The sequence below is a fragment of the Podarcis tiliguerta genome, assembly GCF_965153285.1.
Source record: "Podarcis tiliguerta genome assembly, chromosome: 5".
In the NCBI taxonomy this organism is placed as follows: domain Eukaryota; kingdom Metazoa; phylum Chordata; class Lepidosauria; order Squamata; family Lacertidae; genus Podarcis; species Podarcis tiliguerta.
In genome coordinates this window covers 16,048,009-16,061,826 of record NC_139538.1, presented here as the reverse complement: position 1 = coordinate 16,061,826, position 13,818 = coordinate 16,048,009, and the positions used below count along the sequence as shown (strand labels likewise).

At 41.5% G+C, this 13,818-nt stretch overlaps 1 protein-coding gene and 1 long non-coding RNA gene across 51 annotated transcripts in view; one reads left to right on the top strand and one right to left on the bottom strand.

Moving 5' to 3' along the window:
* The window catches only part of MECOM (MDS1 and EVI1 complex locus), a 457,532-nt gene that overhangs the window by 50,905 nt on the left and 392,809 nt on the right, over nt 1-13,818 (bottom strand). For 27 of the 50 annotated variants that reach the window (XM_083441880.1, XM_083441879.1, XM_083441901.1 and 24 more), the window contains 4 exons: nt 3,744-3,846; nt 3,396-3,612; nt 735-882; nt 21-177 (listed from right to left, as the gene is read on the bottom strand). In XM_083441880.1, coding sequence (XP_083298006.1) covers nt 21-177; nt 735-882; nt 3,396-3,612; nt 3,744-3,846 — 625 coding nt within the window. The remainder of the gene's footprint in view (nt 1-20; nt 178-734; nt 883-3,395; nt 3,613-3,743; nt 3,847-13,818) is intronic. The other 23 variants (XM_083441883.1, XM_083441890.1, XM_083441923.1 and 20 more) reach the window with 1 other exon arrangement.
* Nucleotides 1-13,818, top strand: part of LOC310678499 — a 99,931-nt gene that overhangs the window by 74,207 nt on the left and 11,906 nt on the right. The window lies entirely within an intron of this gene.

The window sequence follows — 13,818 nt, the reverse complement described above, 5'->3', positions numbered from 1 at the left end:
TGGTTAAGTGGGAGACTTACATATAAAAGGCTTGACACTGCTGTGGATATGTTTGTGCTGTTTGAGGCCTGAAGAAGTGGCAAAAGTTTTACCACACTCTGGACAAGCGTGCGCACGAGCCCCAACGTGCTGCGAACGAATGTGTCTCTGGAGGTTGCTGGGGTCCGTGAAAACCTGCTAGGAAATGAGTACTGATTAAACACGAAACTTTGATGCAAGCAAGGAAAAACAACAACACCAGCAATTGCATAAGACTCTAGTCAAACCAGGAGGCATTGGATATGAAATAGGCAAAAGTTGGCTTTTTTCAATAGTTTATGCGAGTTCAGGTATGTAAGTGAATTAAAAGAAAAGGTGACTTTTAAGGCCTGTCTACAGTACACAGTTAAAACAGCGTCAAGCACACTTAAGGGCCCTGGCTCCCATACAAGAAACCCTGGAAACTAAATTCTGTGATGAAGCTAGGGGATTCGAACCACCGACCTTTCGATCGGCAAGCCCTAGGCGCTGAGGCTTTTACCCACAGCGCCACCCGCGTCCCTTGTACATGAGAGAAGCTTTCAAATCTGATCCCCTACCTGTTGCTTGAAGTGGTCCAGTCCAGGGGAAACGTCGTATGAGGTATCATGTGCTTCAGTGCTGAAGCCAGCCCTAAGATGCTCAAAATGTTACTCTACATATCATAAGCAACGGTGCATATACAAAATTCCAGGCACCCTACAATTTCACTGTACCTTGGCACAGTTTTCGCATTCATAATGCTTCCCACTGTCATGGGACATCTGGTGGCGTATCAAGTTGGATTTCCAGTTAAAGGCTTTGGGGCACTGGTCACACTTGTACTCCCGCTCTTCGGTGTGCGATAGCATGTGCTTTTCTAAGCTGCAAAGATACAAGAAGAAGAGGCTCGGTGAGATGGTGACTAAAGCTTTTTGGAACTACATAGACCTTTTTCCTGTTCCAAGAAGTGAAGAGACAGGAGCCTATTTCAGGAAGAGGAACTTATTTCAGTTCAGGCAATGAAAGTAGTCATAGAATAAGAATCTCCACTCCTACGATAAATATCACCCATAGGATTGCACAATGTTAGTCACAGTCAGAGTAGATTTATTGAAATCAATAAACTTTGAGGTTACAATGTTTTTTGCTTAGGAAAAGGACACGTAAGAGGGGGTGTGATAGAGATGGAGGTTATCAATGGCTACTAGTCATGGCGATTATTATGTATTCCCTCCCGGATCAGAGGCGATATGCCTCTGAGTACCAGCTACTAGGCAACACAAGCAAGAGAGCATGCGTCTCTTGCTTGTGAGTTTCCCATAGGCATCTGGTGGGCTACTGTGAGAACAGATTGGCAGACTGGACGGGCCTTATTGGTCTGATCCAGTAGGACTCTTCTTACGCTAAATAGAATATACACTTTTTGTAGCTGTTAAGAAGTGCGGCTGCTAATTTGGACTATTCACAAGACTGGTTCAACCTACCGTATTCAGTGAAAAATTTAATCCATATTGACTATCCCATATTACAAATGCTTCAGTGAATCAAACCTTAGAAGCAGTTCTTGGAGAAGTAAGAACCTCTTAATGTGTGTGCAGCACACTCAGCCAATACATTGCTACGTCTTTTCTCAACATATGGCATGGCCCTTAGATGATACACTAGAAAGAGAGGCTCTCGCCGCCTACTGATCCAGTGGAATATGGTTTTTGCAGCGATATCTTATTTGACTCAACCAAAACATGAGAGTTTAATGTCTTTTGGGCAACAGGTGAAGGCCAGGCCTTTACATGTTTAAATTATATTTTACAATATAATTTTTATTATATTGTAGCTTTTTAGATTTTTCACCTGACTTGTTACTAACATATTTTGCCACTCTGTCGGGTTTCCTTGTAATTTTTAATTGGACTGATTATGTTTTTAATATGTGTTAGCTGCTTTAAGAGTCTTCGGATTGAAAAGCAGGATTAGAAACATTCCAGATAAATAAATAATATTATTCTGCATCTGCTGTCGAATCCAATCTGTCACTGTTATGTGTAGCTATGAGTCATGCTTCTCGTCTTATTTAATGTTACTGTTTTCTTTCATAATATTTCACATGTAATTTACTATTACTTCCACCATTAATCCTCAACATAGATTTAAAATGGTGTTTGGCTGTCCCCCCCCCCCATTAATTACACATACACCAGCTTGCATATATATCAACAATTCCAATTGCCACCTGAACATTTTTTTGAAATAGAATATTTTCTCTATATTCCTTTTCCTTGAACTGTTTCTGTCATGTATTGGACTTTAAATAATTTAAATGTTTTTCAGCCAGGCTGACGGTTCTCATTTTTCACCCTCTCCCTCTCAGTGGCAGAGCAATTTATGATTTGTCTTTTGCTGATATTTTTTTTTTCTGGCCTTTGTTCTGAGCCTTTAATACCCTTAAAGGCTTTCCCCAAAGAAGAGTTTTCTAAGCACGAGTAATGCAGAGTTGTCATCCATCTGTTCCTAAAGTCCAGACATCTTCCCTCAAGGTTGCATTTTTGCTGCAGTGATATTGTAGTTTCACAACAGTGGATGTGCTCACTTATCCAAGAGAACCCTGGCCTGAAAATGGTTTCTGTTTGTGCACTGACTTTCAAAACCAGACACTGCCTTCATAATTAGCTGGGACTTAAAATAATTTAGCAGCTATAAATCTTAAAACACCAACTTTTACATATTTATTCCTTGTCCTTTAGCAAATACTCAAAGTGCATCTCTGACTTCTTCTATCACCACCAACACTAGAAGTGTAGATCTTGCCAACTTTGTACTTTTGACCTCTCTAGGCACTGCATACTCACTGAGCACAGCAGGGACATGCCCTCTTATATGAGCCCCCCCCACCCCCACTTGAGACCATGAGATCAGTCCCCTTCCATTTTTTGTGTGAAATCTGTATTAGACATGATCAGGAACCCCAAGATTCTAGAACTCTATTTCTAAAAACATCAAGACAAGCACTGCTGTCTTTTGGCAAACATGGATTATTTGTTTGTTTGTTATGAATCAAGACCTGATGACTGGTTTACACACTATCCTCTACTGTGTTGTAATTCCTCACTTTCTGCTGTTGGCTTATTGTTAGTTTTTGTTTGAATTACTTTATGTTTTCTTATTGGCAATTTTATTAGCTATTTTTAAGTTGCAAACCGCTATGGAATTCTCTAATGATCATCAGTTACTAAATATTTTAAAATAAAAATAGAAATAAAATAAATAAATTTTGAAATAAAATAAAGATTGATTTGGGTCTTTCGTCCAGGGGTCCTTTACCTTTTACCATATATATTATATATTTTTATATGGTGTCTATGTATGTTTTGTTTCTCTTAAAATATGCCTGTTCCTACCTTTGCACATCAGAGAACACTTGGTCACATTCTTTGCACTCTTGAATGTCATGCATATCATGGAGGTCATTCTCCTTGTCAAGCTTTGGCTGAAATTCCTCATCCACCATCGAAAATGCTGAGTGAGGTGTGCTGCATGGGAATTTCTGATGGTCCACGAGATCTGCTTTGGACTCAAACAGCTGGTCACAGTCTTCACACCGATACTGACGCTCCTCTGTAAAGCAAATCAGTCATTACTCTCAGTGGCCTTCGACCAATGCGAGAGGATAAATTTGCTCTAAGTGCTGATAATTAGGGAACTTTCTGTATAAGTTATTTGACAATCTGCCATAAGAAATTGCTGACCGTGAATGTCTGGAGCCATAGGATCGTGTAAATAGTCTTCAGTCTTCATGAACAGAAGGAGCTCTTCTCCAGCTTCAATGTCTTTCACCACTCTGTAATATATCTGACAGAGAGAATGGCAAGTAAGTGACAAGAAGCACACAGTAACCAAGGGGGGATTTTCTACATATATGTTGCAGCAAAAATATGAGGTCATTGTGGCCAAAGGAGTGGCCACAATTCAGCGGTAGAGCACATTTTTGCATGCAGAAGGTCTCATTTAGTTCCTTGCACTTTCAGGTAGAAAAAGGACCTCAGGTATCTATCTACCTACCAACCAACTTTTCTGGGAAAGTCCTCTGTCTGAGATCTTGGATTGCTGTTGCTAATTAAGAGTGGACAGCACTGGGCCAGAAGCACAAATAGTGTTACTCAGTAGCAGTCCCGAAGCCAAAATAATCTGGCAGAAGATTTATCCCAATAGCTATTATTCCTATGCAAAGAAAGCTGTATTTCCATCAAGAAATATGCTCAAGAGCAAACTGTGTGACAAGCAAAGGATTATTAATGCTTGCTGACAATTCACAAATCTTCCTATAACATGGGCTGTACAGGCAATTCATTGAATAAAATTTCTTACTGAAGTGCCAACTAAGAAGGTATATTCAGGTATATTCAAATGTAGTCTTTTAAAAAAAATAAAGGCACACCACACACAAGGATCAACTTTTCTCCTAGTTACACCAGCAGGGGGTGAGTGATAATTCCATTGGGCAAATAGGTAGGAAGTCAATAATAGAATGGCAATCCAGTCTGTATTATAAGCATTGGGATACACCAAATTAATCATAAAGAACAACTGCAATGCCTTGGGTAAGCACATAGCCAGATATCACTCAAAGTTTACTATGCAACCTGATCCACAGGGATGTGCAGAATTGTTCTGCAGAGCTTTACTTGGTTAAGCTTGTATTTCCAGGTTAGTCCTGGTAGATATACCTCAGATCACAGTCTTAGCTTCCTGCGTGAAAAGGAAAACTCCACCTAAACAGCTCCATCAAACATCAAAGCATCATTTGCACGTTTGAATTTGCAGCCTGTAGTGAAGAAGGAAGGAAATCTAACCTGATGGTTATGCTCTGAAAAGGAATAGGAAGGACAACCAAATCAGAGCTAATTCCAGCAGTGGGGCAGGTGGCTGCCCTTCAGTGGTAGGAGAACCTTATTTGTGATCCCCAAAGGCCTATAAAAAGATTACTTTAGGAAGAAAAGCTCACTGTCTTATTGTTTCGCTCAGAACCTGCATTATGGAGAACAGTTTTCATGCGACTTTGATAAAAGACAAATGTTCAAATATGATATTTGAACTAATTCTAAAAGCACTGGCTACCTCTGTTCATTTATCAAACTCAAAGCAAGCCTTCGCCTTTACTTTATTAAAATAATTTTGTGACAACTCTTAATACTAGGAGGATACAACAATGGGGAGGGGGGTTCAAAAGAAACAACTATTTTGAACGCTTGTCGGCCTAGGGGAAGTTCTCAGAGACTTTAGGGAAAAGGCAGAAGTTTCAGTGACCCACACCAATGGCAAAAATCCACATTGCTCAAAACTATTGACTGTATGTGCACGCAGTTCTTATACAGTTCCAGTAGGTGGCTCTAAAACCCAATTGTTTCTTTTCTCAGAAAAAGCCTGACCACAACTATGTGCGGGGGGGGGGGGGGGGTTGTCTACAAATATCTTAATGAAGAGTATTGCATTACTCCAGGTTTATTTGCTTCTTTCCTGCCCCAACCGTTAAAAATGCAGCATTGTTGTTTTTCTTTTTAATACTTGCAGTAGTTCAACCACCTGAAGAAGCCAGGTCATATATTGTCGAGTGGTGTTGGGATAAACAGAAGGAATTTGTATGTTACATGACATTTCCAGAGAACAAGCTAAGGCCACATTGTGGCTGCCTCTCTGAAGGCAAAAGCTCTAAGAAAAAAAGCATTAATCATACAATGTGCAGGCTGCTGACTGTTAGCTACGCACCTTCCCCATAAAAGTAGAGATTTGGGGCTTCTGGAGTTTCCACTCCCACTTCTGTCAACTCCCTTTTCCTCCTTTAGTTCTCCAAAGTGAGAGCTATCTTAGCCAAACCATCTTTTAGGTTTATAATCTACATTCCCGCCCCCCGCCCCCCCGCCCCCGTTGCCCCTTTCCACACACACAAAAGACAAATGCTTCCAAGTAGCATGTTTCATTCTGGAAATCTATTTCCCCTAAGAACACAATGGCATTCTCTCCACAATCTGAATTACCTCTTTTGTTGGCAGCTCTCAAAGGTTTAAGTTATTAGCTTCCTTTCCAACAGCATGCTGACATTTGAATGGTGACATATTAGAACTTCACAGCAAGGTCTCGCAAAGAAAAACGCTGCCTTAACACGTACACCAAAAAGCCTTCCTCCCCTCCCCCATTTTGTTTTTAAAGGAAAGGAAACACTATGATATTGCAGATTTTTTTTAAAGGTCTGATCTGTTCAGCACAAACCTGCACAAATTAAAAAGGAAAGACAACAAGCCTTTCGCTGTTTCTCCTGAATTTTGGCTCATCTTAAAATTGGTCTAAAAACTAATGGGATATGAAACATAGGCACTCAGCACAACAAGGCAATGTGTTTCTAGTCAAAAGAGAGCATAAAGACATTCTAGACTTTAAAAGCTGGGAGGGGTCAGCAAGAAAGGCTAATCACTGCACCACCCACAACACAGCAAAGACTATTTTGATTCCTGACTGCAGCCATTTGAAATAGCTGGGGTTATGCTCAAGCGCCAGAAGTAAATTTGTCTGAGTTCAGTCTAGTGGTGGTCAAAATACACAACAGGCTTAGTGTGGATAGAAGTAACAGGTCAGTGAAAAACCATGGCTGCCATGGTCTCAAAAGGTCATGGAGGAACATGTTAATTGGTCCCTAGCTGACTTGGGTTGGGGACTGGAGACTAACTTGACTGATTCACCAATTTACATATTGCATTGTAAAGGAAGCCTAAAGGGGCCCATTCTCAGAATCAGTAAACTTACACGGAGGAGTGTGTATGCATTGACATTAAGATTAATGCTGAAACCTTTTGCGTACTTAGCCGAGTTCCACTGAGATTTACCTCTGAGTAAACAGGAACAGGATTGGGCTACATGACACTGATCCAGCTAATTCCTCAGGAAAATTTATGTCTGAAGTGGGGCATGTTTCAGTCCTCTTCCCAGGACACTAACCCACCTCACCCCTTCAGTGTACAGCGGCCAAATGAGAAAAGGGGGTGGGGGCTTGGGCTGCTCTTGTGTTCTTAACAGCAGTTTGACTGGCTAGAAACCAGCAGCTGAAGCTTTCCTTGCAGGGAGATGTCTGGTGATCAAAATGCTGTTAAAGGCACAGCTACAGGGGCATCTTTAAAAGTTTAAACCCCCTGCATGCATGTTGCAAGAGGTACCTTCTGAATAATCAGTTTCACTGAAATTATTGAGAATTAAATACGAGTCTGTATACTTAGGACCAGAGTATAGTGGATTAACGCAGAGTAACTAAAATAATGTAAGAAATAATGGGTTGCTTTTTCCTTTCAAAGACTCATAGAAGCTCAATTCACCATTCAAACATGCATGGAAAAATTAAGAAACTTGACCTTTTACCACCTTCTAACAAATTTAAATGTGCAGAAAATGCATGGTTAAAATGGGTTAAAGGGTAATTAATCTGTTACTAGGTCTGTATTTACAAATAAAACACAGTTTAATGAAATTAATGTTATAGAGAGCCCACCCAATAATGTTTGTTATGTTTAAGGGATCTTCTGACCCCTCTAAGGGTATAAAGGACCCCTGGACAGTTAAGTCCAGTCAAAGGCAATTATGGGGTGCAGCGCTCATCTCGCTTCAGGCCAAGAGAGCCAGTGTTTGTCCACAGACAGCTTTCCAGGTCATGTGGCCAGCATGACTAAACTGCTTCTGGCGCATGGAGGACCTTGACGGGTGCCAGAGCGCATGGAAACACTGTTTACCTTCCTGCCGCAGTGGTACCTATTTATCTACTTGCCGTGGTGTTCTTTTGAACTGCTAGGTTGGCAGAAGCTGGGACAGAGCAACTGGAGCTCACCCATCTGACACAGAGTCAAATAGCTCACCTTCTGATCGGCTCTACACCTATACCCTGCCCAGCACAGGAGAAGATGAGCTTTGGAGTAAACTATGGGCAAATCAATGGGATCCCTATACCCAACAGGGACACAGTTTGTGAAATAAACACTATTATGGTACACCTCCTTCACTCATTTCCCTCCTGGTTTGTGTGCATATTTGATTGGGTCAGAAAAACAAATATGCAAAAGTCTTTATTGCTTTCTCTGCCTCTACTCCCTCCCTTCCCTCCACCTTTCTGAATCACCAAATATGTTAATGTTTCTCATGCAATTCTGCTGGGAAATCCATGAAGCAGTTCCTTAGTTTTTGTAGTTAATATGCAAAAGTCATTTTCATAATGTATCTGATAGAGTGAGAGACAGCGAAAGAATGTGACAATCACACTAGTGATTTGGAGTACACATTTGGGACTTTTGAAAAGGTGACTGAACATGAATGGCAAAACAGAAGCACAGTTAAATGAGCTCAAACTCATTCTCAGCTTTAACTTGATATTTATTGGGCCTTATGAAAACAAGAGTAAAGTAGAGCAAGTCCTGCTGGAGCAAGGGCAAGCCTGCTGCATGCTTCCCCATACAGCTCTGATAATGCACCTCAAGCCTGCTCTGCAGCCTGTGCTCACATAATTTTCTCATGAGCAGATACTGCCAATTGTGACAAATGATGCTGTGAGTTGGTGATGTGGACTTTGATTCACTGGGGGCCAGGTTGGGACAACCAAATTCATTTGATCCACGGCTGAAACAGATTTAAGTAAGGCCAGCTTTTAAGTCCTGCAAATAAATCTGATGTCAACATCGCATGCACTGAATATTTGCTTTAAGCAACACTTGCTTTTCCATTTATTAAGATAAATGTATTTAAATCTGACTTTTCTCCAGATCTAATGGCCTTGGTGCATTTGAAAGGGAATAGTAAGTTATGGGCTGATGAGCCCAAGACACGACTGAACTGCTGACTTACAGAGTCTTGGAAGAATGACGGCAAGATGTACAGGTTGTATGCAATAGATGGTCTTCCTTTTGTCCTTCCTTTGGCTTTTAATTTAAGTACCAAAGGTTAAGAAGTGGAGTTTATAGTTGTCAGAAAACAACCAGACTCCTGAAAGGTATTGTGTTGAGTAGCAAGAAATGTCTGCCTGCCGATTAACCTCTGATGGGCCATTCGCACATGCAGGTCATCACTTGATGTCTTGTACAATCAATGACCAGAGATGCAGCTGTGAATTAGCCCTTAGTGACAATGCTGTTGCTCTGGTTTGTATGTCCTGTCATCTACACAACATTGCCTGGGGTGGCAAAGGTAGCTTGCTGCTCTCCTCATGCAGCAAGCTTTGAACCATTTGGGCCCATTCAGGGCCAGCCTTGCCACACAGCAGGGTAAGGAAACCTGGCAGCACGAGGGGGAAACAGATGAAGGTGGGCACTGGTGTCTGAATGGTGCAGCAAGACTTTTAAAAGTTGGTCAGAGTGGTGGGGGTGATGCCATCTGAACTCCATTTCAAACAATGAAATGGCTCTGACTGGTTCCTGTGAAGTTGTGCAGGTGTCTTGCTCACAGGTTGTAAACTGAGAAGGGGTTCTTCTTCTGACAGAGAGACAGAACTAGGAAGCCTTCCCTGCTTCACTTTTAAGGGACAGGACTCCTCTTCGGGCTGCCGTCAAGCAAGTCACCGTCTGCAATTTTGAAACTAATGCTATTTTCCTTTCCTATCATGTAACTGACTGAGACCAAAGAGCAGGTTTTAAGAAGTACAATGTATCGGCTGCTTAACACACATACACACATATATGGAGATTTTCAAACAAACTGCACATGAAAACAACATAGGATCCTTGATCTCTTAATTAGGGGAGAGCAGCAGAATATGCATTGCAAGGGTGGAATGGGGCAGCTAATTAACATACAGTACTCTAATTTCATGCAACTGACATCCTTTCTGTTGCAATCGTGTATTACATTTTGCTTTACAGGAGACACTAAGAAGCTAAAACACGTTTTTTCCCCTTTAAAACCGAGATTGAATGCATTTTTGTAATAAAAGTAAAAACGTGTCACCTAATCACAAGACTTCAAGCACATCACGTTAATAACTGCCCTATGTATTCGACCCAAGGTCCATCCAGTTCAGGATTCTGCTTCCAAGGAGGGCTTTGGGAAACTTGCAAGTATGACCTCTGTGCAATAGGCTTCCCTAAGTGCCTGGAGCAGAGCAAGGCTATTGCCTTCATGCCACACGTCTGAGCTTCCCAGAGGCATTTGGCAACCTTCTGATAATCAACAGCATGCTGCCTCTGAACATGGAAGTTTCATTTAGCTATCCTGGCTGATAGCTATTGACAGTCCTGCTATTTCTTGACAAACAAAACAAAAGCACATGTAATATCTGACCTCAAAATGTTTGTGCCAAATTGTATGCTAGTGGAATGGGGGAGGGGGGGAGAGATTGCTAGCCATTTTAATATGGTTGCAATAGGCACTCCTAACATCACGTATGTCTCACCCTTCTTTTTATATAAAAACATCCAGAATTACCTTCTTGTGGAAAGCAGGGATTTTTTTTTCTGGACCTGATATAATGGTAAGAGTCTTTTTTTAAAAAAATCAAAAAAGCAGTGGAAGGACATCAAGTAAAGGAGCCAAAATGGGTCACAAAACTCTTTGAAAATAAAAGTTTAAAAATTACTTTCACCTTGTATCCATTTTACACAAGCTCTCCATTGTCTCAAAGCTAAACCCAAGTGTATTTATTCCATAGCGCTTTGCCTTTGAAATAGCATTTCTCAATATATGAGTAATATGATTTACTACTTAATGGTAGCCCTGAACTTTCAGTTGTATAGTGGCTCTTAATAACAGTGACCATTACTTCTGTAAGATGACCACCGACATTTCAGAGACCTACTAGGTGCTGGAATGGAGCTTTCTATGTCACAAACAGGCCTTTGCCTCATTCAGACCATTACACAATAACTCACATTATCTGGTTAAGAAGCCCCTAGATAGTAACTTTAAAAAGGGAAGGTGCTGGAACTAAAACCTGCCTTAAACACATACATTCTGAACAAGAAACTCAGTCCTCTCATCCCAGGAATGTGGGCCTTGGCTCTAACTGCTCACTGATGAAGGAAAGGCACTCTGTATATGTACAGAGATGTGTACTGCCTCCTATGTAGCCTGAGCCTTTGCATGTTCACTCAGAAGTAAGTCCCATGGAGTTCAATGGAGCCTATTTCTAACTGTGCATAGGTCGGCAGGCTTCACATTTTTCCTTCTCATATTCCAGGATGGAAGATTTCATCATCTATGCCCTGTTAAGGGAGCACTAGTTCAAATGAAACTCCAAAAGACTGCTGCACATAGCATGCGATCATTATGAATACCTGTCATTTTAAGATGGCTTTCAGATTGCAAAATACATTATAATCCTTACTATTTTCATCTTCGCAAATGCTATGGCAATGATTATTCCCATTTTTACAACCAGAGAAGTGAGAGCCAAGCATAAGAAAGAATTCTGCTGATAAAGGAGTGTGCAATTTACTCAGAACCCTTTGTGACCACTTGAGTTGTAGCTTCTCCAGCTTTAAGCAAAATAACCTGATCTCAAGGGCTGATCTTCCTAGTTTGTGCCTACTCTTTGCAGTCCCTGGCACTTTCATTTTTCCTACTTTCATTGTTCTAAAACTGCTCCACTTAGTGGAAGCTAACAGGTTTTGGGTTTTTTTAAAATAAAGTTTTAGAACCTGTATAAATTATTTTCCTACATGTCTTTATTTTGCAGAGCTAAGGCTGCAATCCCAAACACACTTTGATGCAGTCAAGTCCCAATGAACTCAGTGGAATTTACTTCTGAGTAGACATGTACAGTCAGGAAGCAAGGTAACGTGTCAAGTAAACTGCTGAAGACTATGCAGTGAAAAGCTATGCAGGGCATTGTAACTCTCTAAACTCCTAGAAAAATCCTGTTTACACCCACTATCTTCTGAAATTTCACCTGCCATATTGCATATCTAGACCCCAAGGACTGGATATTTGCTTTAAAATAAAAAGCTGAGGTTCTTACCAGGCTGCCAAATTCTGAATTGCAAAATTATATTCCAAAACACACACAGTCCTGTTAATGCAGAATTATTTCTTCCTATCCTATTTTAATTGTATTCTGAAAATTGCCTTACAACAATGAAATAAAATAACACAGAATAAAGGAAAAGAACTGTGTTTCTGAATAACAATCGTAGGTGTCAATGTAACAGAGCCACAAAGAAAAGCTACCAAATGGAAATATAGTGATGAGGAAGAAAATTTGAAAATATATTCTATTTCCTTTTAGAGGATGGACAAGTCTTGGCAGTTTATTTTTCCTGGTTGGGCACTGGAAGTTTTATTTATGTTTAACAGCCTGCATTTGGCATGCATAAAGAATAACAGAAGCGTGAATTATGAAAGACCTTCAACCTATCCAGGAAGTTGTAATATTTGAAATAATAGAGAAAATGCACTTCCTGAACAATCCGAAAAGAGAGAGGGAAGGATCCTCTCCCAGCCACCCCTCACAACACATTGTGGCCTATAGATATTAGTTCACTTTCGTACAGAGGGACCTGTAAGTCCTCAGAGTGAGACTCAGACCTCCTGGTGTCCCAAGACCTATCCAAATAAAACAGCAGAGCCCTCTGTGTTCCTGCAAGCAGGATGGCTACTGAGTGCAGAACCATTTCTAGGGAGCGAAAGAAGACAAAAGGGTCTCAGAAAGTTTAAACTCCAAAGCTCTCTGCAGCTAGTACCGCAGAGCTCTCCTTACCAATGGCAGTGTGTGCCATTTGGATTTGTGAGAATGTAAAGGATTATGATAAAAAGAGAGTGAAACTACTGTCTGTGAACAGAGAAAGAACAGAGCCATTCCCGTCACCACCCTCGTTAACACATAACTATGGGTCCAATGAAAGACTCCTAACTCTGTAAACCTACTCACCAATGTAGTTGCAACCAGCAAAATGACCTTGTGACCAGGCAGCTACAAGGAAATCACTGGCTCTACCTTAGCAGTAGAACCCCAGGACTGATAAATCCTACTGAGTTTATACATGTGTTAAGAGGGAGCCTTCCTAGAGTACAATGCAGTCACAACAGAAACAACCATTTGAGTCAGGCAAAGTCTTTCAGTTGTCATACTGTTAAATAAATAGCAACAACAGTTCCTCTGGACTGGAAGTATCCACAGGTTTCACACAGACAAAATGATGAGACATTGAAATAATGGCCTCTACAGTCATAATGAGGCCACAAGGACTACCAAAGCCTACAGCGGCTGAATCTTCTGGATCATACAAGGAATCAGAGGGGAAAGAGAATGCTAATAGTTGAACCCCCAGACCATGGTGCAATAGAATGTCTATTCCCTTCAATGTTGCACAAGGGAAGCACAAGATGAATGCCAAAAACTGCAATGACCAGGTTTGCAAAGGGGTCTATCACTGGCCAGCTGAAGTGATGAACAGTGTGATGCAAATTGAGGCCTTCACCAATGAACAGCTCAAGTGAAAGACTTCAGGCCCAGGGATATGGCCCAGAGCTCTAGGCTGTTGTCCCCTGGGCAACTACCTGGTTGAGAAGAGCATGCCAACCCATCAGGCAGGCATCAAGGGTCAGGATCAGTCTCTGCAGCTCTCCAGACACACTCCGTCAGAGCCAGACCACCAATGAGGTGAGGTGAGGTGAAGTGAAGCTCCTGGCTCAGGTAGCAGAAGCACAAGAGCTGGTGCCCTGCCTGCCCCAGGCGGAACACCCCACCCCCTCACGGGTGAGAGGAAGGAATTCTGGCATGTGGCATTGCTTCTCGTCTCTCCCTGCTCTGGGGCAGAGAAGGCAAGCGGCCACATCTTGAGGAGTGCCCTGGTTCTCGCTGAGTTT